This window comes from Macaca mulatta, chromosome 19, assembly GCF_049350105.2.
Source record: "Macaca mulatta isolate MMU2019108-1 chromosome 19, T2T-MMU8v2.0, whole genome shotgun sequence".
Classification (NCBI taxonomy): domain Eukaryota; kingdom Metazoa; phylum Chordata; class Mammalia; order Primates; family Cercopithecidae; genus Macaca; species Macaca mulatta.
In genome coordinates, this window is record NC_133424.1 from 68,531,103 (window position 1) to 68,553,076 (window position 21,974).

At 49.4% G+C, this 21,974-nt stretch overlaps 2 protein-coding genes across 4 annotated transcripts; one reads left to right on the forward strand and one right to left on the reverse strand.

Moving 5' to 3' along the window:
* Positions 1-2,469: 2,469 nt before the first annotated feature.
* On the forward strand, positions 2,470-15,283 carry GALP (galanin like peptide). 2 transcript variants are annotated; one of them, XM_028839569.2, is made up of 6 exons: positions 2,470-2,524; positions 3,478-3,600; positions 8,271-8,319; positions 10,165-10,245; positions 12,459-12,536; positions 14,735-15,283. In XM_028839569.2, exons 2-6 carry the CDS (start codon positions 3,517-3,519, stop codon positions 14,788-14,790), a joined length of 348 nt encoding a protein of 115 aa, XP_028695402.2. In that variant the 5' UTR covers positions 2,470-2,524; positions 3,478-3,516; the 3' UTR covers positions 14,791-15,283. The 2 variants fall into 2 exon arrangements, with proteins under 2 accessions (XP_028695402.2, XP_077836057.1); XM_077979931.1 differs by lacking the exons at positions 2,470-2,524; positions 8,271-8,319; positions 12,459-12,536; positions 14,735-15,283 and having other exon boundaries at positions 3,517-3,600; positions 10,165-10,227.
* A 1,719-nt stretch (positions 15,284-17,002) lies between these two features.
* Positions 17,003-21,151, reverse strand: ZSCAN5B (zinc finger and SCAN domain containing 5B). 2 transcript variants are annotated; one of them, XM_077979932.1, is made up of 4 exons: positions 20,641-21,151; positions 19,497-19,706; positions 18,148-18,292; positions 17,003-17,881 (listed from the first exon to the last, which is right to left on the reverse strand). In XM_077979932.1, the coding sequence occupies exons 1-4, from the start codon at positions 21,022-21,024 to the stop codon at positions 17,142-17,144; spliced, it is 1,479 nt and encodes a 492-aa protein (XP_077836058.1). In that variant the 5' UTR covers positions 21,025-21,151; the 3' UTR covers positions 17,003-17,141. The 2 variants fall into 2 exon arrangements, with proteins under 2 accessions (XP_077836058.1, XP_001093760.5); XM_001093760.5 differs by having other exon boundaries at positions 17,003-17,884.
* Between the last annotated feature and the right edge of the window lie 823 nt (positions 21,152-21,974).

The following is a 21,974-nucleotide window of genomic DNA, read 5'->3' on the forward strand; positions in this document are numbered from 1 at the left end:
CCCAGCACTTTGGGAGGCCCAGGCAGGCAAATCAGCTGAGGGTAGGAGTTCAAGACCGGTCTGAACAACATGGTGAAACCCCATCTTTACTAAAAATACAAAATTAGCCAGGCTTGATGGCACATGCCTGTAGTCCTAGCGACTAGGGAGGCTGAGGCAGAAGTATTGCTTGAACCCGGGAGGCAGAGGCTGCAGTGACATGAGATTGTGCCACTGTACTCCAGCCTGGGCGACAGAGCAAGACTCCGTCTCAAAAAAAAAAAAAAAAAAAAAAAAAGAAATAAGAAATGAGAAGAAAGTGACATTGTGACATTTTTGCAGCACATTTGAGTTTTGTGTGTGTGTGTGTGTGTGTGTGTGTGTGTGTGAGAGAGAGAGAGACAGAGAGAGAGAGAGCAACAGAGAGAGAGAGAGTAAGCTTTGGACCTCCCTCATTTACTTTTCACAAACTAGCTAATGGGCAGTGAGGCAAGGACTTCCCACTGTTTCTCTGACCCTCCACTGGGCTCCAGGTAACCCAGCTCCAAGCTCTGTCCCATGCAGTGGGCGTCACTCCCTCCTCCTCCTTTCTCCTTCCCAGCAAAGCCATTCACACCTTCTTGTCAGTTCATCTTTAAAAGCTTGCCCCTCCCTCTCCTCCCCTGCCCACTCTTCCTCCTCCTCCTTGTCGTCATCCTCTGGATGAGAAGTGAGGGACTTGGAGAAACAGCAGAGGGGGGCTCGGGAACCCACCAGAGTGTCTGTAATCCCCCACCTCACCTTCTCACTCCATCCCTCTCCTGGGGTCTCCCTTTCCCCTTGGGCTGAGAAAGGATGGGGTAAGGACTGATGGGGATGTGTAAAGACAGGACAAAGATACAAGTGCCAGCCACAGACCGACAGAAGGAATGCCGGAAGGGCCTTGGAGGCAATGTGTCCTCCACGGTGGAGAGGAAGAGACAGAACCCAGCCAGGAACGGGGTGTCCCCTCTGTCCCTTAGAGAGAGGAGGAGACAGAACCCAGCCAGGACCGGGGCGTCCCCTCCGTCCCTTAGAGAGAGGAGGAGACAGAACCCAGCCAGGACCGGGGCGTCCCCTCCGTCCCTTAGAGAGAGGAGGAGACAGAACCCAGCCAGGACCGGGGCGTCCCCTCCATCCCTTAGACAGCAAAGGGCAATGCCAGGAGTAAAACCTCTTCCAAGGTTCTTTCCTCTGGAAAGCAGCTGATGTCAGGGCAAAGAGAGAGAGAGAGAGAGAGAAAACGCTGCAGAGACAGATACATCAACGCACATGACAGAGGAGAGAGATGCAGCAAGGACACACTCTTTATTTGTTCACCCAGCAAGTGTTGAGTGAGCTCCGGCCACTGTTTTAGGGGCTGCTGTGGGGTTTATCATCTTTGGTGCTATTGACTTTTGGGACTTGGTCTCTGTCATCAAGGGCGGCCATTCCTGAGCACTGTGGGATGCTGAGCTGCGTCCCTGGCCTCTGCCCACGAGATGCCAGGAGTCCCTCCCAAGACCCAAGTAAAGACGTCTCCAGCCGGGCGCGGTGGCTCACGCCTGTCACCCAGCACTTTGAGAGGCTGAAGCGGGTGGATCACGAGACCAGGAGTTCAAGGCCAGCCTGACCAACACAGTGAAACCCCGTCTCTACTAAAAATACAAAAAATTAGCCAGATGTGGTGGTGGCGCCTGTAGTCCCAGCTACTCAGGAGGCTGAGGCAGGAGAATGGCGTGAACCCGGGAGGCGGAGCTTGCAGTGAGCTGAGATTGTGCCACTGCACTCCAGCCTGGGTGACAGAGCGAGACTCCGTCTCAAAAAAAAAAAAGAGCAAACAAAAATGTCTCCAGACTTGATCAAATGTCCTGGGATGAGGCTGGGGCGGCATCGGGGCAGAGTCACTCCTAGTTGAGAGCTTCTGGGCTAGGGACGCAGCCATTAAGGAGACGCAGTTGACACCCCTCATGGGGTCTCCTCTAGCCAGGGGTGGTAGGTGGGGGGTAGGGAGATGGACAATTCACAAGTAAACAAATAAACAGGGTCTACCGCGCAAGACAGAAGTGCAGCTCAGCGAGGGAGCTGCCGAGGCTTGGAGGGATTGATGGGGGCAGAGGGGACAGGGCTACCGAGACGCCAGTGGCAGGTGGAGACAACCAAGGAAGACACACACCGAGGGCAGAGAGGGAGGGAGGGAGCCCTTGAACAGCTGCAAAGCCTGGAACACGACAGCTGGAAGATAAAAGGGCACAGAAGCAGGGGGAAGAGCAGGGTCTACCAGGGGAAACCAAGGCACAGCCGCATTTCCCGCGATGAGGTGTCTGTTTTGACCTCAGACCAGCTTTTGAAAGCCCCTAGAGTGGATGACTGTTCCCCCACCTCCATCCACTTCACTCCCTCTCCCTCCCTTCTTCCAATCCCCTCCCTTTCCCCCCTCCCTTCTATTGTCTCCTCAGAAGGCATAAAAGCTCAGGGGGCGTGAAAGAGTCCAGGCACTGGAGCCCAGAGCCAGAGAGAGCTGCAGAGAGCTGCCAGCTGCACCGAGGTGAGAGCCTAGGCCAGAAGGGCCAAGGGCTGGAGGGAGTGAGGGGCTCCTGGGAGAGTGATGGGGGGCGCGAAGGGATGACAATAACAGAAGAAACCCAGGCATTGGTGGCAGGGAAAAGGTGAGGGGCAGGTAAGGGGACGGAAAGGTTCTAAGATGAAGTGGTGGAGGCAGTGGGGCAGAAGGCATGGGTACTGGGGGACCAGGCGGGTTCAATCTGATGATGGGGCAAGTAGAGGGTTAATTCCCCTGGAATTCTCTTTTTTTGGTGGGGGGGAGGGGGCGGACAGAGTCGCACTCTGTTGATTACAGGTGGTGGCCCATGCCTGTAATCCCAGCAGTTTGGGAGGCCAAGGCGGGCGGATCACTTGAGATCAGGAGTTCGAAACCAGCCTGGCCAATATGGTGAAACCCCGTCTCTACTAATAATACAAATATTAGCTGGGCATGGTGACGGGTGCCTGTAATCCCAGCTCCTCGGGAGGCTGAGGCAGGAGAATCGCTTGAACCCAGGAGGCAGAGGTTGCAGTGAGCCGAGATCGTGCCATTGCACTCCAGCCTGGACAACAAGAGAGAAACTCCATTAAACAAACAAACAAGCAAACAAGAGAGAAACTCCATTAAACAAACAAACAAACAAAAACAAAAACAAAACAAACAAAAAACAGTAAAGTCGGAGAGATGGCAGGGGAAGGGCTCTACCCGAAAGAAAATCATTGAAGAGCACAGGGCAATTTCTGGAGGTGATGAATAGGTTTTAGTTCCTTGGTTGCGGCAATGGTATTATGGTTGCTTGCACATGCCCAGACTCCTCGAGATGTGTGCATTAAATATGCACCACTTTTGTATCTCAATGATGCCTCCATAAAGCTAAAAAATAAATTCCTCTGTCCTTGTCGGAAATGCACCTGGCCTCCTGCTTCAGAAAATGACTGGCTGCTCTCTCCTTGCAGCGTGTTCTGCAGCTGTAGGCATCTGTCGTCCTGCCTTCGATGGCTCCCTCCGTCCCCCTGGTCCTCCTCCTCGTCCTCTTGCTGAGCCTGGCAGAGACTCCAGCATCCGCGCCTGCCCACCAGGTAACGCCTCCCTAAGTTCCTCGGAAACAACGGCGTCCCCAAATCCCTTGCCCTCTGGGAAGAGTTTTTAAAAATGCTCCTGGCTTGCGTCAGGGGTTCCTGGGGAAGAAGCTCAAGTCCTGAAAAAATGAGGAGAAAGTCAGACACCAACGTCATCTTGGCTGTGGGGATAGAGCAGAGTAGGGGTGAAAAATACAGAGTCAGGGTTCAGGGTGCCCAAAGCTAAAACCTCCTCATGATGAGCATTGCTCAGAGATGCAAAAATATGCCTTCAGAGGTGGGTGCCTTTCACGCCTGTTTTTCAGCCTGTGTGAGAATTAGCTGGAAGGAGGCTTAAAGTAATACCTGGACCCACCCCCAGGGTTTCTGGTTGGGTGAGTCTAGGGTAGGAGCTGGTCCTGGCACCACACCTTGTTGTCGTTGTTGGTTTTTTGTTTGTTTGCTTGTTTGAGACAGAGTCTCAGTCTCGCTTCTGTCGCCCAGGCTGTAGTGCAGTGGCGCGATCTCGGCTCACTGCAACCTCCACCTCTGAGGTTCAAACTATTCTCTTGCCTTGGCCTCTCGAGTAGTTAGGACTACGGGTGCCTGCCACCACGCTTGGCTAATTTTTGTACTTTTAGAAGAGATGGGCCAGGCACAGTGGCTCATGCCTATATTCCCAGCACTTTGGGAGGCCGAGGTGGGTGGATCACGGGGTCAGGAGATCGTGACCATTCTGGCCAACATGGTGAAACCCCGTCTCTACTAAAAATACAAAAATTAGCCGGGTGTGGTGGCAGGCACCTGTAGTCCCAGCTACTCGGGAGGCTGAGGCAGGAGAATTGCTTGACCCTGGCAGGCGGAGGTTGCAGTGAGCTGAGATTGTGCCACTGCACACTAGCCTGTGTGACCGAGCGAGACTCAGTTTCAAAAAAAAAGAATAAGAAGAAGAAGAGATGGAGTTTCACTATGTTGGCTAGGCTGATCTTGAAGTCCTGACCTCCTGGCTTCAAGTGATCCACCCGCCTTGGCCTCCCAAAGTACCGGGATTACAGGTGTCGGCCATGGCACGCAGTCTGGGACGACACTTTGAAAACCTCTGATCGCACACCTCCACGGCATGGGCTGTAGAGCCTGGGTTGAGTTTGAAATTTGGGATCTGCGGCTTTCTAGCTGCGTGATTTCAGGCACATTGCCTAACCTCTCTGGTCTCTGAGTGGATCTTCTTTGTCCAATTCCAGCACTGTGAGAGTTAACAGCTAACTCAGATGGCAGGCAGCGCTCATTATTTAGCCAAGAGGATTAAATAATTAAGAGATGTTGGTCCAGGGATACACAGTTTCAGTTAGACAGGGGGAATAAGGGAGATCTCTGGTACAGCCTGGTGGCTGTTGTTAATAACAACGTTATTAACTTGAAAATTGCTAAGAGAGTAGATGGATGTTAAGTGTCCTCACCACAAGAAAGCTAAGCACATGATGTAATGCAGAGGGTAATTAACTTGATGGAGTCACTCGGCAATGTAGCCATATTTCCACACATGTTGTGCACCATGCTTATATTTAAAATACAGTTTTTCTCTGTCAATTAAAAAAAAAAAAAAAGAGGCCAGGCCCAATGGCTCACTCCTGTAATCCCAGTACTTTGAGAGACCAAGATTAGAGAATTGCTTAAGTTCAGGAGTTCGAGACCAGCCTGGGCAACATAGTACAGCCTGGGCAACATAGTGAGAACCTTCATCTCTTAAAAAAAAAAAAAATAGTTAGCTGAGTATGGTCTTGCGTGACTGTAATCCCAGCTACGTGGGAGGCTGAGGCATGAGAATTGCTTGAACCCAGGAGGCTGAGGTTGCAATGAGCTGAGATGGTGCCACTGTACTCCAGCCTGGGTGAAAGAGCAAGACCCTGCCTCAAACAGAAACAAAAACAAAAAACCAAAAAAGCCAAAAAAAAAAAAAAAAAAAAAAAGAAAGAAAAGAAAGAAATGCTAACAACAACAACAACAACAACAAAAAAGAGGACTACGGCTTGACATTCAGCTGCCCTGAGTTGACATAGCAGCTCTCCTCCAGGTGCTGGCTTGGTCCTTAAGCCACCTATTTGTTTCTTTGAGCCTCCTTTTTTCCTATATAACTAAGGGATAAGCATTTCTTTGAGCCTCCTTTTTTCCTATATAACTAAGGGATAACGGAATCCATCCCATAGGGATGTCCGAGGAGTTTTGACAAGAGCTAATGGGTGTGGAGGGTTTTCTCGACGCTTGGGTGTTGTGTGAAACGCTTGATGTGAATTAGCTGATTCTACCGCACAACCCTTTGCAGTTGGTTCTATTTTGCTACTTCCCATCTTACAGAGTGGAACACTGTGGCTTAAACATTCAGTGCACGTCCTCCTTAAGAGTCCGGAGTCTACCAGCCGGACATGGTGGCTCATGCCTGTCATCCCAGCACTTTGGGAGGCCGAGGCAGGCGGATCACCTGAGGTCAGGAGTTTGAGACCAGCCTGGCCAACATGGCGAAACCCTGTCTCTATTTAAAATACAAAAATTAGCTGGGCCTGGTGTCAGGTGCCTGTAAGCCCAGCTGCTCGGGAGGCTGAGGCAGGAGAATTGCTCGAACCCAGGAGGCAGAGGTTGCAGTGAGCCAAGATCACACCACTGCACTCCAGTCTGGGTGACAGAGTGAGACGCGAGACTCCATCTTGAAAAAAAAAAAAAAAGAGTCTGAAGTCTGCCTGGGTTTGAGTCCCAGCTGTGCTTCTTAGTGTGTCGCAATTTGGTGCAATTTGCCGAATCTTTCCAGGCCTCAATAGGCTCTTTCTTTTTTTCTTTTTCTTTTTTTTGAGATGGAGTCTAGTTCTGTCACCCAGGCTAGAGTGCAGTGGCGTGATCTCAGCTCACTGCAAGCTCTGCCTCCCGGGTTCCCGCCATTCTCCTGCCTCAGCCTCCAGAGTAGCTGGGACTATAGGCGTCCACCACCACGCCTGGCTAATTTTTTGTATTTTCAGTAGAGACGGGGTTTCACCGTGTCAGCCAGGATGGTCTCGATCTCCTGACCTCATGATCTGCCTGCCTCAGCCTCCCAAAGTGCTGGGATTACAAGCGTGAGCCACTGCGCCTGGCCAAGAGCCTCTTTCTAATGAACCTAATGATAAGTTTACCTACTAGGGTTGTTGGAGGAAGAGCCTCTTTCTAATGAAGCTAATACAAGTTTACCTACTAGGGTTGTTGGGAGGATTCGTTAAATAAATATTATATCAAGAGCTTGAAACTAGAGTTGGCTTCGTGGGTGCACAACCTGTGCCATTCCCTGGGGCCCGAGCTTGGTTGAATGTTCTGTTGTCACCAGCTTGAAATTCTGAATCCTTTTTGAACAATGGGCCCCATATTTTCTCTTTGCACTGGGCCCCACAAATTCGGCAGCCAGTCCTGCTTAGAACAGATGCTGGCGTAGGGTAAGCCCACAATGTCAGGCATTATCATCCTCAAAGGGACTTGATGGCCTGTGACCATATCCTCCCCAGGTAAAGAATTTACCATGGTGCTTCTTTAAAGCTTTATTACAGTATAATTAAGATGCAAAAAATGCACACATTTAATGTATACTTCTTGATGAGTTTGGAGCTATGCATACACCGGTGACACCACCACTACAGCCAGGGTACTGAACATATCCATCACTGCCTCCAGAAATGCCCAGGTGTTCTTGTGTGTGTGTTGGTGTGTGTTTTAGTAAGAACCCTTGTCATGAGATCCATTCTCATATTTTTATTTACTTATGTATTGAGACAGGGTCTTGCTCTGTCACCCAGGCTGGAGTGCAGGGGTGAAATCATAGCTCACTGTAGCCTCAAACTCCTGGGCTCAAGTGATCCTCTCACCTACAGGTGCGTGCCACCATGCCTGGCTAATTTTTGTATTTTTTGTTTTGTTTTATTTTTTTGAGACGGAGTCTCACTCTGTCGCCCAGGCTGGAGTACAAGGGTGCAATCCCTGCTCACTGCAACCTCCATCTCCTGGATTCAAGCGGTTCTCCTGCCTTAGCCTCCCAAGTAGCTGGATTACGCCCAGCTAATATTTTTTTATTTTTAGTAGAGACGGGGTTTGCCAGGCTGGTCTCGAACTCCTGACCTCAGGTGATCCGCCCACCTCAGCCTCCCAAAGTGCTGCGAATACAGGAGAGAGTCACCACATCTGGCCTAATTTTTGTATTTTTTGTAGAGGAGAGGGTTTCTCCATGTTGCCCAGACTGGCCTCGAACTCCTGTTCTCAAGCCATCCTTCTGCTTTGGCCTCCCCAAATGCTGGGATTACAGGCCCGGGCTTAACGTATCTTTGAAGTGCACAACACCGTATTGCTGGCTGTAGGCACGTCATGCCGTAGATATCTAGGACTTCTTCGTCTTGCATAACTGAAATTATACTTGTTGAGGAACAATTCCCCTTTTCTCCTTTCCCCCAGCCCCTGGTAACCACCTTTCTCCTCTCACAGCAGAACCTTTTGAGCTTTCTTTCCAGGCAAAGTGGTTTTGTCTTAAGAAGTCCTCAATTTCCTCATCGGTGAAATGGGGATTAAAATGAACCTGCTCCACAGCCTAGTGGGAAAGTGGTAGGACGAACCACGTCACCCCGACCTGTGGGACGCCTGCCCTCCTTTCTGTCTGCTTGAGTGTTGATTTCTGCATCTCTCTCCAGGGACGAGGAGGCTGGACCCTCAATAGTGCTGGCTACCTTCTGGGTCCCGGTGAGTGAGGCTGCACTCGGCTCTCCATCCCTGGCCTGAGTCTGCCTGAGTCTGCCTGGTTGCTGCCGGCAGTGAGTTTGTGACTGGTGAAGACCCTCACCCACATTCACAGAGGCCCGTGGATTTATTTGCAGATCTGTCTGGAGGGTGTCTAAGCAGAGTGATGGGTGTGTGGACTCTGGAGCCAAAGCCTTGGGCCCAAATCCCAGCTCTGCCCCTTGCTTGATTTGCAACCTTGATCTCTCTCTCGCTGTCTCTCTCTCTCTCTCTTTTTTTTTTTTTTTTTTTTTTTTTTGACAGAGTCTCGCTGTGTTGTCAGGCTGGAGTGCAATGGTGCAATCTCGACTGACTGCAACTTCTGCCTCCTGCATAGTTCAAGCGATTGAACTCAGTCTCCTGAGTAGCTGGGATTACAGGTGCCCACCACCGTGCCCGGCTAATTTTTGCAGTTTTATTAGAGACGGGGTTTCACCATGTTGGCCAGTCTGGTCTCGAACTCCTGACCTCAGGTGATCCACTTGCTTTCGGCCTCCCAGAGTGCTGGGATTACAGGCGTGAGCCACCGCACCTGGCTGCAACCTTGATCTCCCTATGCCTCAGTTTTCTCATCTGTGACAGTGGTTGTAATGATGGCCCTTACATCCTAGAATGTTGTGAGGATTGAGTTATTAATAGAACAATAGCTGGTGTGTAGTGGGTGCTGTGTAACGATTAGTGCTATTCTTTGTTTCTCTCTCTCTTTTTTTTTTTGAAACGGAGTTTCGCTCTTGTTATCTAGGCTGGAGTGCAGTGGCACCAATCTCCGCTTATAGCAACCTCTGCTTCCCGGGTTCAAGCAATTCTCCTGCCTCATCCTCCCAAGTAGCTGGGATTACACGCTTGTGCCACAACGCACCCCTGGCTACTTTTGTATTTTTAGTAGAGACGGGGTTTCTCCATGTTGGTCAGACTGGTCTCGAACTCCCGACTTCAGGTGATCCCCCCCGCCTCAGCCTCCCAGACTGCTGGGATTACAGGCGTGAGCCACAGTGCCCAGCAACTTTTTTTCTCTTTTCCTCTGTTTGTCTCTCCCCATTCCCCCCACTTGCATCTTCCCTGGGCACTAGGTGTGCCCATGGCCACGTGCTGCACAGTGACCATTACATCCCTAAAATACCGAGATTCCTGCGGTGCTCAAGGTCGGTTTCAGTTTGAGCTTCATTCAGGGAAACCCAGGCTCCAGACACAGTGTGGCAGGAGCAGAAATGAACGTGAGATGTGGACCCAGACTTAGGTGGGTTCAAGCCCCAGTCTTGCCATTAGCAGCAGTGTAATTTTTTTTTTTTTATGAGACGGAGTCTCGCTCTGTGGCCCAGGCTGGAGTGCAGTGGTGCGATCTTGGCTCACTGCAAGCTCCGCCTCCCGGGTTCACACCATTCTCCTGCCTCAGCCTCCCGAGTAGCTGGGACTACAGGTGCACATCACCACGTCCGGCTAGTTTTTTGTATTTTTAGTAGAGACGGGGTTTCACCGTGTTAGCCAGGATGGTCTCGATCTCCTGACCTCGTGATCCGCCCGTCTCGGTCCCCCAAAGTGCTGGGATTATAGGCTTGAGCCACCACGCCTGGCAACAACAGTGTAATTTTGAGCAAGTGACTCCACTTGCAGCTACACAATTTCCCCACTGATAGGTAGGGATGGTCAACACGCACCCGGTCTGACAGGCTTGGTGGAGGGACTGTGTTGAGTGAGCCGTGCTATTGAATTGCTGGATTATGTGTGTTGTGCTATTGAATTGCTGGATTATGTGTTATTTCAGTTCTGCTTAACCGACCACCTGGTCTTGCTCTCTCCATCCCCACCCAGTCCTCCACCTTCCCCAAATGGGTGACCAAGACCGGAAGAGGGAGACAGCCCTTGAGATCCTAGACCTGTGGAAGGCCATCGGTGAGTGAACGGGGAGTTAGACATCTTCTCCCGCATCCTCCCCTGCCGGCTCTCTCCTGGCTTTGGAAGCTGGTAGATGTGAACTCCAGCCCTCCCCCTGCCGCTTACTATTTGGGGTGCCCTGAGCAAGTGATGCATTTCTTTCAAGCTTCTGTGCCGTCACCTGGAGCCCCAGATTCATTTAATGTTCTTTTGTTACCAAGTTAAGATTCTGAATCCTGTCTGAACCACGGGCCCCTTATTTTCCCTTTGCATTGCACCACACAAAATTCCTCCACATGGAAATGACATAAATGGAATAATCTCATGATTTAGTTGTATGACTCAGCGAGAAAATGCACTTGAATTTCCTAGAAGTGTCTGGCATATGGTGGAAATGAAATGAGTCAGCCGGGCGCGGTGGCTCACGCCTGTCATCCCAGCACTTTGGGAGGCCAAGGCAGGTGAATCACCTGAGGTCAGGAGTTCAAGACCAGCCTGGCCAACATGGTGTAACCCCGTCTGCACTAAAAATACAAGTATCAGCTGGGTGTGATGGCAGGCGCCTGTAATCCCAGCTACTCCGGAGGCTGAGGCAGGAGAATAACTTGAACCGGGAGGCAGAGGTTGCAGTGAGCCGAGATGAGCTAAGATGGCGCCACTGCACTCCAGCCTGGGCAACAGAGGCTCCATCTCAAAAAGGAAAAAAAAAAAAAAAAAAAAAAAGAAAAGAAATGAAATGGGTCACAGCTGTTATAGTCAATATTTATCCTTGCAAGCTTCCTGTCCACCATGTCTTTGCTTATCCCTAATCCCCGTATCTTGTCTTCTCGTGTGACCAAATAATCTTTCTGAGGTTCCCCTCTGCTTCCCATTCTACATCTCGAAGGACAGAATCATGGAGGTGCATAGGGGTCTGGAGAGTTGAACGTTCACAGTGTGAATGTGACACGTGACCTCGGCTAAGCCTCCTCATCCTTGTCTCCTCCCAAACGTGGGAAACTAAGAGAATTTAGGGCATGGCTTCTCAACTCTGGCACAGCTGACACTGGGGGCTGGATAATTCTTTGATGTGGGGGTCAGTCCTGTGCATCACAGGATATTTAGCAGCGCCCATGGGTTCTACTCTTTACACACTAGTCACATTCCCTATTCCCAATTCTTTTTTGTTTTTTTTTTCTGTTGCCCAGCCTGGAGTGCAATGGCACAGTTTTGGCTCACTGCCACCTCCGCCTCCCGGGTTCAAGTGATTCTCCTGCCTCAGCCTCCCGAGTAGCTGGGATTACAGGCACCCATCACCGTGCCCGGCTAATTTTTGTATTTTTAGTAGAGATGGGGGTTTCATCATGTTGGCCAGGCTGGTCTCGAACTCCTGAGCTCAAGTGATCCACCCACTTCGGCCTTCCAAAGTGCTGGGATGACAGGTGTGAACCACTGTGATCGGCTCCTGTTCCCAATTGTGACTATGAAAAATGTCTCCAGACACAGCCAAATCACCACAGGGCAAAACCACTCCTGGTTGAGAACCGAGAAGTGCCATAAGTGTCCAGAAAAATAAGGGAAGTGAAACCATGTTGCATACTATAAAGCAGTAAAGCTGAAAGTCATAAAGGCATCATTATTTTATTTTATTTTATTTTATTTTATTTTATTTTATTTTATTTTTTTGAGACAGAGTCTTACTCTGTCACCCAGGCTGGAGTACAATGGTACGATCTCAGCTCACTGCAACCTCCACCTCCCAGGTACAAGTGATTTTCCTGCCTCAGCCTCCCGAGTAGCTGGGATTATAGGCACCCACCACCATGCCTGGCTCATTTTTGTATTTGTAGTAGAGATGGGGTTTACCATGTTGGCCAGGCTGGCCTCGAACTCCTGACCTCAGGAGATCTGCCCCCTTCAGCCTCCCAAAGTGCTGGGATTACAGGCATGAGCCACTGCACCTGGCCTTATTTATTTTTTAAACTTTTATTTTAGGTTCAGGGGTGCATGTGCAGGTTTGTTATACAGGAAAACTTGTGTCACAGGGTTTGTGGTACAGATTATTTCATCACCCAGGTACTAAGCCGAGTCCCCAATCGTTATTCTTCCTGCTCCTTTCCCTCCTCCCCCAACTCCACCCTCGGGAAGGACCCAGTGTCTGTTGTTCCCGTCTTTGTGTCCGTGTGTTCTCGTCCTTCAGCTGCCACTTATAACTACGAACGTCTGTGTGAATGTTGTATCTTTGTTTCTAGATGGGCTCCCCTATTCCCACCCTCTGCAGCCCTCCAAGAGGAACGTGATGGAGGCGTTTGCCAAACCGGAGATTGGAGGTAAAGCCAGGAAACACGGAAGAGAGACACCAATAGGAGAGGGGGAGCAAGGAAGTGGCAGGCAGAGCTTTGAGGGTAAAGGAAGAAAGGGATGAAACTGGAACAAACGAGGGACCTCCTCACCTGTAACCACAGCCCCTACCCAACCACTCAGCCTCGATGGTGAATTCCCATCCCGGCCTCGACCGCTCCTTTCACCTCTATTCCTTCACCGCCCATCCCACGTCATGCTCCAACTCTCATTTCCCAGCCTGCATCTAGCACTTTTGCAATTAGGACCCCACACCCAACCTTGATGTCCCCCAGTATCACCCCCTTAAGCTTAGCCTCAGCTACAACATTGACGTCAAATCCCTCACTTTGACCTTTTGGTTCAATTTTATTTATTTATTTATTTATTTATTTGAGATGGAGTTTTGCTCTTGTCGCCCAGGTTGGAGTGCAATGGTGCGATCTCGGCAGACTGCAACCTCCACCTTCTGGGTTCAAGCGATTCTCCTGCCTCAGCCTCCTGAGTAGCTGAGACTACAGGCACCCGCCACCATGCCCAGCTAATTTTTGTATTTTTAGTAGAGACTGGGTTTCACCATGTTGGCCAGGCTGGTCCTGAACTCCTGACCTCAGGTAATCTGCCTGCCTCGACCTCCCAAAGTGCTGGGATTACAGACATGAACCACCGTGCCTGGCCTCATGGTTCAATTTTAACATCAGCCTCTCTCCTAAATAAGATCTTTGTTTCCAGCATTCATTCTTTTTTTTTTTTTTAAGGAGTCTTTCTCTGTTGCCCAGGCTGGTGTGAACTGGTGTGATCTTGGCTCACTGCAACCTCCGTCTCCCGGGTTCAAGTGATTCTCCTGCCTTAGCCTTTGGAGTAGCTGGGATTATAGGTGCCCACCACCACACCCGGCTAATTTTTGTATTTTTAGTAGAGACGGGGTTTTGCCATGTTAGCCAGGCTGGTCTTGAACTCCTGATCTCAGGTGATCGACCGCCTCGGCCTCCCAAAGTGCTGGGATTACAGGTGTGAGCCACCGCGCCTGGGACCTTTGTATTGTTCACTGCCCAGCACAATGCATGACGCATAGTAGGTACTTGGTAAATATTTGTTAAATCAATGAATTAAACTATCCAAACACAGCCTTCAGCTGCCACCTTCACACCCGATCATGAGCTCAGCAGATGCCCAAACCCCAGCTTTTCCTGCCTTCCTTTAGTTGGACGTTCACCCCAACCCTCATCTCCTTCTTCAATCCTAACCTAACTCTTGGAGACGCTATGTCCTTATTTCAATGGCACTAATTCATTTCAAAAGCATGTATTGGACCGTGCTGGGTGTGATACACTCCCTGAATTCATGAATTTCCATCTTCGCCTCGATTACATTCTGACTCTTGAAAACTCCCATCACCACCATGTACCTTCTTAAAAGGGGGCGGAAAGGGAAAATGTGTGGGCAGATGAAAGTAGAGAGAAGGGGCCGGGCACGGTGGCTCACGCCTGTAATCCCAGCACTTTGGGAGGCCGAGGTGGGCGGATCGCCTAAGGTCAGGAGTTCAAGACCAGCCTGGCCAACATGGTGAAACCCCATCTCTACTAAAAACACAAAAATTAGCTGGGTTCAGTGGCTTACACCTGTAATCCCAGCACTTTGGGAGGCTGCGATGGGCAGATCACAAGGTCAGGAGTTTGAGACCAGCCTGGCCAACATGGTGAAACCCTGTCTCTACTAAAAATACAAAAATTAGCTGGGTGCAGTGGCTCACACCTGTAAGCCAAGCACTTTGGGAGGCCGAGGAATGCAGATCATGAGGTCAGGAGTTTGAGACCATCCTGGTCAACGTGTTGAAACCCCATCGTTACTAAAAATACAAAAATTAGCCGGGCATGGTGGCACGCACCTGTAATCACAGCTACTAGGGAGGCTGAGACAGGAGAATCGCTTGAACCTTGGAGGCAGAGGTTGCAGTGAGCTGAGATTGCGCCACTGCACTCCAGCCTGGGAGATGGAGCGAGACTGCATCTCAAAGAAAAAAAAAAAAAAAAGGGAAAAGAAAAGAGAGAGGGAAAAGGAAAGGTTGTTGGATCTTAGATGAACTAAAGAGATCTTCCTTCCTATTTTCATTCCCAACCTCAAGAACCTGGTTTGGGGAGTGACAGTGAGAAAAACCATTCAAAGTTTACCTCTTTCTCTCCCACAGATCTGGACGTGCTCAGCAAGAAAATTCCCAAGGAGGAAGATGTCCTGAAGTCATAGATGTCTCTGAATCCCTATTCATATCCTTCTTCTCCAGCTCCTTCTGTTCCCTCTGAAACCCTTTCTGGGTACCCTGTATTGAGACTAAGATCCTGAAGTTAAATACCCAGGTCTCATGAAGACATTTGAATTATTCTATACAACTTCTGGAGTGTCTTAGGTTTTATTGATTCGTCGTTGGAGTCAGTATAACGTGTCGTTAATGAAACTAATAGTAATTCGAGGACTAGTTGGAAGGTTCTGGGGTAATCAGGGAATATTCCTGCAACACATTTAAAGTAATTGTGTTCTTTTGGAATCGTCCCAATTATCACACGAGCTATTGAATAATACAAATAACCCTCTTAAGTCTGAGAGTCTGTGTCTTGATTTGAAAAGATTCTTCAAAGTGCGTACTTACTCTTCCATATTCTTTCAACCTACCTGAGTCTCCTTCAAAATGAGGAGAGGCAGTTTGGAGCAGAATGGAGAGAACAAAATGTTCCTTGTCAAATAGTCAATTTTTTCCCTTTTAATTAGTCTGGGAATTTTTTTAGGGGTAGCAGAATCCAGGATGATAGGCTCAGGTGTGGGACTGGTAAATCCAGGATGACAGAGTCCATTTTGGATTATTGTTTTGCTGAAAGTTTTACTTTCGTTTTGAGTTTGAGAATTCACAGGCCAAAGAAACCACAGTGTTACACTCAAATTTAGTTAAAGTTTTTTGTTTTGTTTTGTTTTTTTGTTTTTTTTGAGACGGGAGTTTCACTGTTGTTGTCCAGGCTGGAGTGCAATGGTGCGATCTCAGCTCACTGCAACCTCCATCTCTCAGGTTCAAGCAATTTTCCTGCCTCAGCCTCCTGAGTAGGTGGGACTACAGGCGTGCACCACCATGCCCGGCTAATTTTGTATGTTTAGTATATATGGGGTTTCTCCATGTTGGTCAGGCTGGTCTCAAACTCCAGACCTCAGGTGATCCGCCCACCTCGGCCTGCCAAAGTGCTGGGATTATAGGCGCGAGTCACCATGCCTGGCCAAAAGAAAAGTTTAATGATCAAAACTTTGCAGAAGAGTATAAGGGTTAACTTAGCAAACACTAACGTGAGAAAAGGGGAAAGGGAAATACATACATATGTATTAACCAAACCGGGGAGAATACCTACATCCAGATCCAGCAGTGCTGGGAAGATCTGGAAACAGCCATCTGGAGTCCCAGTTGGAACGGGTCCTGGGTAGTACGTCCACTCCATGGGCGAGACTTCAAAGAGCAGTCGGAGGATCCCAGCTTATGTTACTAAGCTGCCAGCTGAAATTATCAGCAATGTGCAAATAAGCAGCTCCAAAGGTTTAATCAATAATGCTGAATCTTTTAACTTTGTGTGTCTCAGGATGTTCTGAAACCTAGAGAATTGGTCAGATTCCCAGGGTTTGGGAAGTTCCATTGCACACTCCCTTTCTGATCTGAAGCTTCTCAGGACTGGTGGGTGTTTACTTTCCACTAGGCATGTATCCCACGTGGGATCATTTGTGGGTCACAGGCCTACCATTGCTTCTGCAGCCTGAACAAGACTAATACAATTTTAAGTTCCTTTAGTTACCTGATGAGAGGGTCCTTAGTTCTAATTTCTGGCAATTTCTGGATATCTGACCTGCTTCCTGTTCATTCGTTCATTAGTTTTAGATCCTTTTTTTTTCTTTTTTACATATTTTGAAGCTATATTTTAGCATCATTTAAGTTTATAAGTATTATAAATTCCTGGTGGAGGTCGGGCATGGTGGCTCACACCTGTAATGCCAGCACTTTGGGAGGCTGAGGTGGGTGGATCTCTTGAGGTCAGGGGTTCAAGGTCAGCCTGGCCAACATGGGGAAAACCCATCTCTACTGAAAATATAGAAATTAGCCAGATGTGGTGATGGGCGCCTGTAATCCCAGCTAGTCAGGAGGCTAAGGCAGGAGAATCGCTTGAACTTGAACACTTGAACCCGGGAGGTGGAGTTGCAGTGGAGTCTCACTATGTTGCCCAGGCTGGACTTAAACCCTTGGACTCAAGCAATCCTCCTGCCTCAGCCTCCCCAGTAGCTGGGATTACGCTTGCGTGCCACTGTGCTCAGTTTTTTCTTATAAGATATTAGAAAATGATGAGACTTGTGCTCATTGGGAGACAAACAGCAACAGACACTAAGATAAATCTATAAGAAAGCAAGAGACATAATCAAACACAAAACAAAACTCACGGGGGAGGATAAATATTTACTCAAACATCTGGGCAATTCCTACCAAGTGCTTTATGTGTATATGTCCTCTGGTAACATTGGAGAAAAATCATCAGTCACTGTCTCTTGGGGTGCAGGATGTGGACCTGACTCTGGAATCACTGGGAGGTGGTTTCCTGGTGTGTTTTCAAGTGACGCTTGAACGTCCCCAGCTGACGGAAGGTCTTTTGACACTTGGGACATTCGTAGGGCTTCTCTCCGGAGTGAGTGCGCTGGTGAACGTTCAGGTTCCCCTTGTGGCTGAAAACTTTGCTGCAGTATTTGCATTTGAACGGCCTCTCCCCGGTGTGGATCCTCTTGTGGCCCTGTAAGGTGGACTCGTGGGCAAACCGCTTTTGGCAGACATCACACGAGTAGGGCCTCTCGCCAGTGTGGACTCGCTGGTGAACTCGGAGGTCGGAGGGCTGCAAGAAGCGCTTCCAACAGAGATCGCATTGAAAGGGTCTCTCTCCTGTGTGTGATCTCCTGTGGATGCTTAGCTGGGAAAAATACTTGAACGATTTATTGCACACGTCACACACAATGGACGGCAGGGCCTTGGCTTCTTGGCCATTGGGGTGACTGGCTTGGCTCGCAGGGCCCGGGGAATGAACTGGATTGATCTCAGCTTGTCCCGGGGATTCTCTGTTGCCCACAGGTGTGACATCTCCCTGAGGCTCTTCCTGGGAAATGGAGGTGGTGTCTGGTTTGGAACTGCTCAGATCCAGAGCCTCTCCACCGTTCCCGCTGTGAGTCGAAGTTTCTCTCTCCACAACGCAGGCAGAAGGTGTGTCGGCATCCACATTTTCCACAGAGGCTCTTTTTGGGGGTTCCTTCCCCTCCTTTGCTCTCACCACACCTGCTGGAAGAAGGGATTCCACACACAACAGTTAATAACGCGCATATTCAATACACCAAACTCGTTGCAGCCAAACACTGACCTTGGCTGACAACTTCCCCTCAACCTCAAGACTAAGACGTTGGACCGTAGGTCTCTGGAGAGTGGGGGGTGGAGAGGCTTTGGCAGCTGAGTGCCCACTCTCCAGACATGATAATGCTGGGCCCCCAGACCCACACCCAGGAAGAGAGGAGCTAATATTTCCAGGTCCAAGTCTTCATACTCACTGGGACCGTTTGGAAGCTGAGGCTCTGGGGATGTAAGTCCTGGGTTCTCCTTTCTGTCTACGTTCAGACCCTTCTCCAAGGTCGGCTTGGGTCTCAGAGTCTTTGGACCTCCTTTCATGACAATAGTCTTTGGCAGTCGGAAGTCCTCCTGACAACGGAAAACCAAGAGCAATGACTCCATGTCTAAACTGGGGGAAGCACGGACATGTCTGTCCCCTTCTGATTGGATGCACCGACTCTTCTAATGACACAGGTGTGGAAATATGTGCAGACTTCCTGTGGACCACCCCCTCACCCCCAGTAAACATCACCACCGCATGTCTGAGTCTGTCCCTAATCTGCACCCTCCATATTCTAAATCAGCTCCTGTGCCTGGTGGTTTTCACTCTTTGGTTCTCTGAGCATATTTCTTCCCGCTGTGCCAACGTCTCCCTGCCCCTGAGGCTGGAAGGAGCATGACTTCTAGGTGGAGGCCGCTCAGCCCTGGCACCATTGGCATTGCGGCTGCATCACCCTCCTGGAGGGGGCGCTCCTGTGCAGAGCAGAGACCCCGCCTCCACCCTCTAGATGCTACTAACACCCCATCACCCCCGAGAATGCCAAACAAAAGTTTCTCCAGACATGGTTATATGTCCAGAAAGGCAACATCACCAGTTGAGAAACATTCCTCAAATTAAGAAATTGACAATCTGGCCGGGCGCGGTGGCTCACGCCTGTAATCCCAGCACTTTGGGAGGCCGAGGCGGGCGGATCACAAGGTCAGGAGATCGAGACCACAGTGAAACCTCGTCTCTACTAAAAATACAAAAAATTAGCCGGGCGCGGTTGTGGGCGCCTGTAGTCCCAGCTACTCGGGAGGCTGAGGCAGGAGAATGGCGTGAACCCGGGAGGCGGAGCTTGCAGTGAGCCGAGATCGCGCCACTGCACTCCAGCCTGGGCTGGGCGACAGAGCGAGACTCCGTCTCAAAAAAAAAAAAAAAAAAAAAAAAAAAAAAAGAAATTGACAATCTGTAGAAAGTGGGTTCCTTGCTGAATTATTACATGAAATGTCTTTGAGGTAACTGGCTATGGGGAAGGGATCTTCATTCATCTGTGCCAACTGCCTCCCTCACTTCACTGAGATCATTTCTTACCCCCCACCCTCAATGCTAAAAGCTCTCATGGTTGAGGGAGAAGTAGATGAGGTTTCCCTCTCTGAGATGGCTCAGGAATGAATGTCTGGGGATGTACCATGTCCATGGGGAATGGTTCTAATCTTGTCCTGTGCCAAATCTGTCAATCAGTCCAGCAGCCACACGACTTCCTCCCGTTCCTTCTCTCACCTCCAACCAGACACCAAGGCCTCACACACTCACCTGCCTCCTGGACGGTGCAGGGACCCTGGGCAGGATCTGCAGCTTTCGGCGGGCCTGGCCTTCCCATGGACGCATCCGGTTCACAGAGGAGGCCTGCTGGCTGGACACGTCTCTCGGATCATCCCTGACACTGGCAGGGGCTTCAGCCATCTCGACATCTGAGTCCAGCATAAGATATTCTTTGCCGAGCAAGTTGACCACAGACTGTAGAGGGAAAAAAGACAATCAGATTCACTGTGAGAACTTGAAAGTAGCTCTCATGGCTGGGCGCGGTAGCTCACACCTGTAATCCCACCACTTCAGGAGGCCGAGGTGGGCGGATTATGAGGTCAGGAGATCGAGACCATCCTGGCTAACACGGTGAAACCCCGTCTCTACTAAAGAATACAAAAAATTAGCTGGGGGTAGTGGCGAGCGCCTATAATCCCAGCTACTTGGGAGGCTGAGGCAGGAGAATGGTGTGAACCCAGGAGGCGGAGGTTGTAGTGAGCTGAGATTGTGCCACTGCACTCCAGCCTGGGCGACAGAGCGAGACTCCATTTCAAAAAAAAAAAAAAAAAAAGAAAGTAGCTTTTATATTCCCTGGGTCCTGCCATAATGCTCACACTTGACTAATAAATGTTCAAATCTGCCTTCCTGATGCAGAATCAGCTCTGTGGACACAGCAATCCTGTCTCAATATTTTTCTCTTTAGATAAGTACATAAATATGAGTCCTTTGGATGAAAGGGTCTCTAAACCAAAGAGAAGACAAGGAGAAATATTCTGGGTGAATGCAACTCAAGTGGCCAATGGCAGCTCACCTTGTGTTAGAACTTAGGGGCTCATTTGGGGACCTGGAGACAGATCCCTGCATCTCTGATACCAACCACTTTCCCTGCCTCAGGATGGGACTTCTGGGCCCCCCTTCAGTTCACTCTAATGCCTCCTTCCCTACATTCCATCAGGTGTAATATTTTACCAATATCTTTCTCTCATGTTGGCCTCACACAGTGTGTGGGTCCCTGTATTCCCTCTGCCTGTCCATCTCCTAGACCAGGGATTTGCAATATTAACTGTGCTGATATTTGAGACTGGAGAACTCTTTGGCCCCCATCCCAGCTCCCCTTCCCTGCACCAATCAGGAGGGTCCCACTCACCCATTTCTTGGGTCTTCTGTGATTTCGCAGCAGGTCCTCCAGGTCTTTGCAGCTCTGCACGTCGTTCACCTTGACTAAGACCTGGAGCTCCTGGGGCATGGAGATCATGAACTGCTCCATCACCAGCATGTCCAGGATCTGCTCTTTGGTGTGGAGGTCGGGCCTCAGCCACAGATGGCACAGCTCAGTGAGTTTCCTCAGAGCCTGGATGGGGTCCGACTCCTCCGGGCAGCTGAACATCCTGAAGTTCAGGTGCCAAGTCTCAGGGTTCCTGTGGTGATTTCTAAGTTGTGTTCCCGGGGATACCATAGACCATGGAGTCTCTGACCTAGGTCTGTTGCAGGGTTCTCTCTGACCCCATGAGGGTGTGCGATTTGCAGCCATATCTACTGGAGAATATTTCAATCCGCCTCTGAACAAGCTCTTCCAGTAGCCGGTATCTACTTGAGACCTAGCTACACAGGCTGCCCCTGGTTTTTCTCAGTAATAGATTCACGGTTTGTTCAGAAGTCTGCAGGGAAAAAAAAACATATGAGCCCGACCATTTTAACTTTCTACTCTACCTATCCCTCCCTTCCAAATCCCTCATCCCAATCCCGGACCCCACTTGTCCATTGGCATCGGACTCAGCACTGTGGAAATGAATCCACTCTATTCTTCCAGTGTCTACACCTGACTACATGTTCTGGGGTAAAATCTGAATGCTCCCCTGGATTCTGATCTCTAGGGAATCATTATGCAGAGGTGGAACTGGTTTTCCTTTCAACTGGAACAGCATTGTTCTTGATTGTAAATTAAATCGGATATGTACGTGAAGCTGCTAGAATCTGATGTAACAATAACATCGGTTCTTTATGTTTTCCCGTCAAGACAAGATCCAAGGCAAAGCCCTTAGTCATAATTACGCAAAAAGCTAGAGAAAAATATTAATAGTTACAACCTACGATTGTCCCCAGCACATTTTTCTATTATTCTACAAATAACCCCAGGATATTTATTTGCTGCAGGAAAGAGGTGGCAGTAAAAAATCCTATGAGAATTAAGCTCCTGCAAAGATATGTTGTTGTTTTGGTAAAACACACATTTATAAAATTCATCACTTTTACTTAAGAACACGCACTATTTTGTGCAACCATCACCACTTTCTAATTCCAGAATTACTGCATCACCCCAAAAGGAAATGCCATCCTCATCAATAATTACCTCCTGCCCCACCCACCCCAGCCCCTGGCCATCGCTAATCTGTTTATTGTCTGTAGGAGTTTCTCTACTCCTTATCTCATTCCATAAAATGGATTAAAGTCTTATGAAATTTCCAGGTAGTGGGATCGTAC

What these genes read in the sequence shown, in the direction of transcription:
- GALP (XM_028839569.2), top strand. Translation starts at nt 3,517, where the DNA reads ATGGCTCCCTCCGTCCCCCTGGTCCTCCTCCTCGTCCTCTTGCTGAGC. An exon ending in AGACCTGTGGAAGGCCATCG is followed by an intron (nt 10,246 to 12,458) that starts GTGAGTGAACGG and finishes CTTTGTTTCTAG; the next exon opens with ATGGGCTCCCCTATTCCCAC. An exon ending in TGCCAAACCGGAGATTGGAG is followed by an intron (nt 12,537 to 14,734) that starts GTAAAGCCAGGA and finishes TCTCTCCCACAG; the next exon opens with ATCTGGACGTGCTCAGCAAG.
- ZSCAN5B (XM_001093760.5), bottom strand. Translation starts at nt 21,024, where the DNA reads ATGGCTGCAAATCGCACACCCTCATGGGGTCAGAGAGAACCCTGCAAC. An exon ending in CGTCCAGGAGGCAGGTGAGT is followed by an intron (nt 18,293 to 19,496) that starts GTGTGAGGCCTT and finishes CGTTGTCAGGAG; the next exon opens with GACTTCCGACTGCCAAAGAC. An exon ending in TCAGCTTCCAAACGGTCCCA is followed by an intron (nt 17,885 to 18,147) that starts GTGAGTATGAAG and finishes CCCTTCTTCCAG; the next exon opens with CAGGTGTGGTGAGAGCAAAG.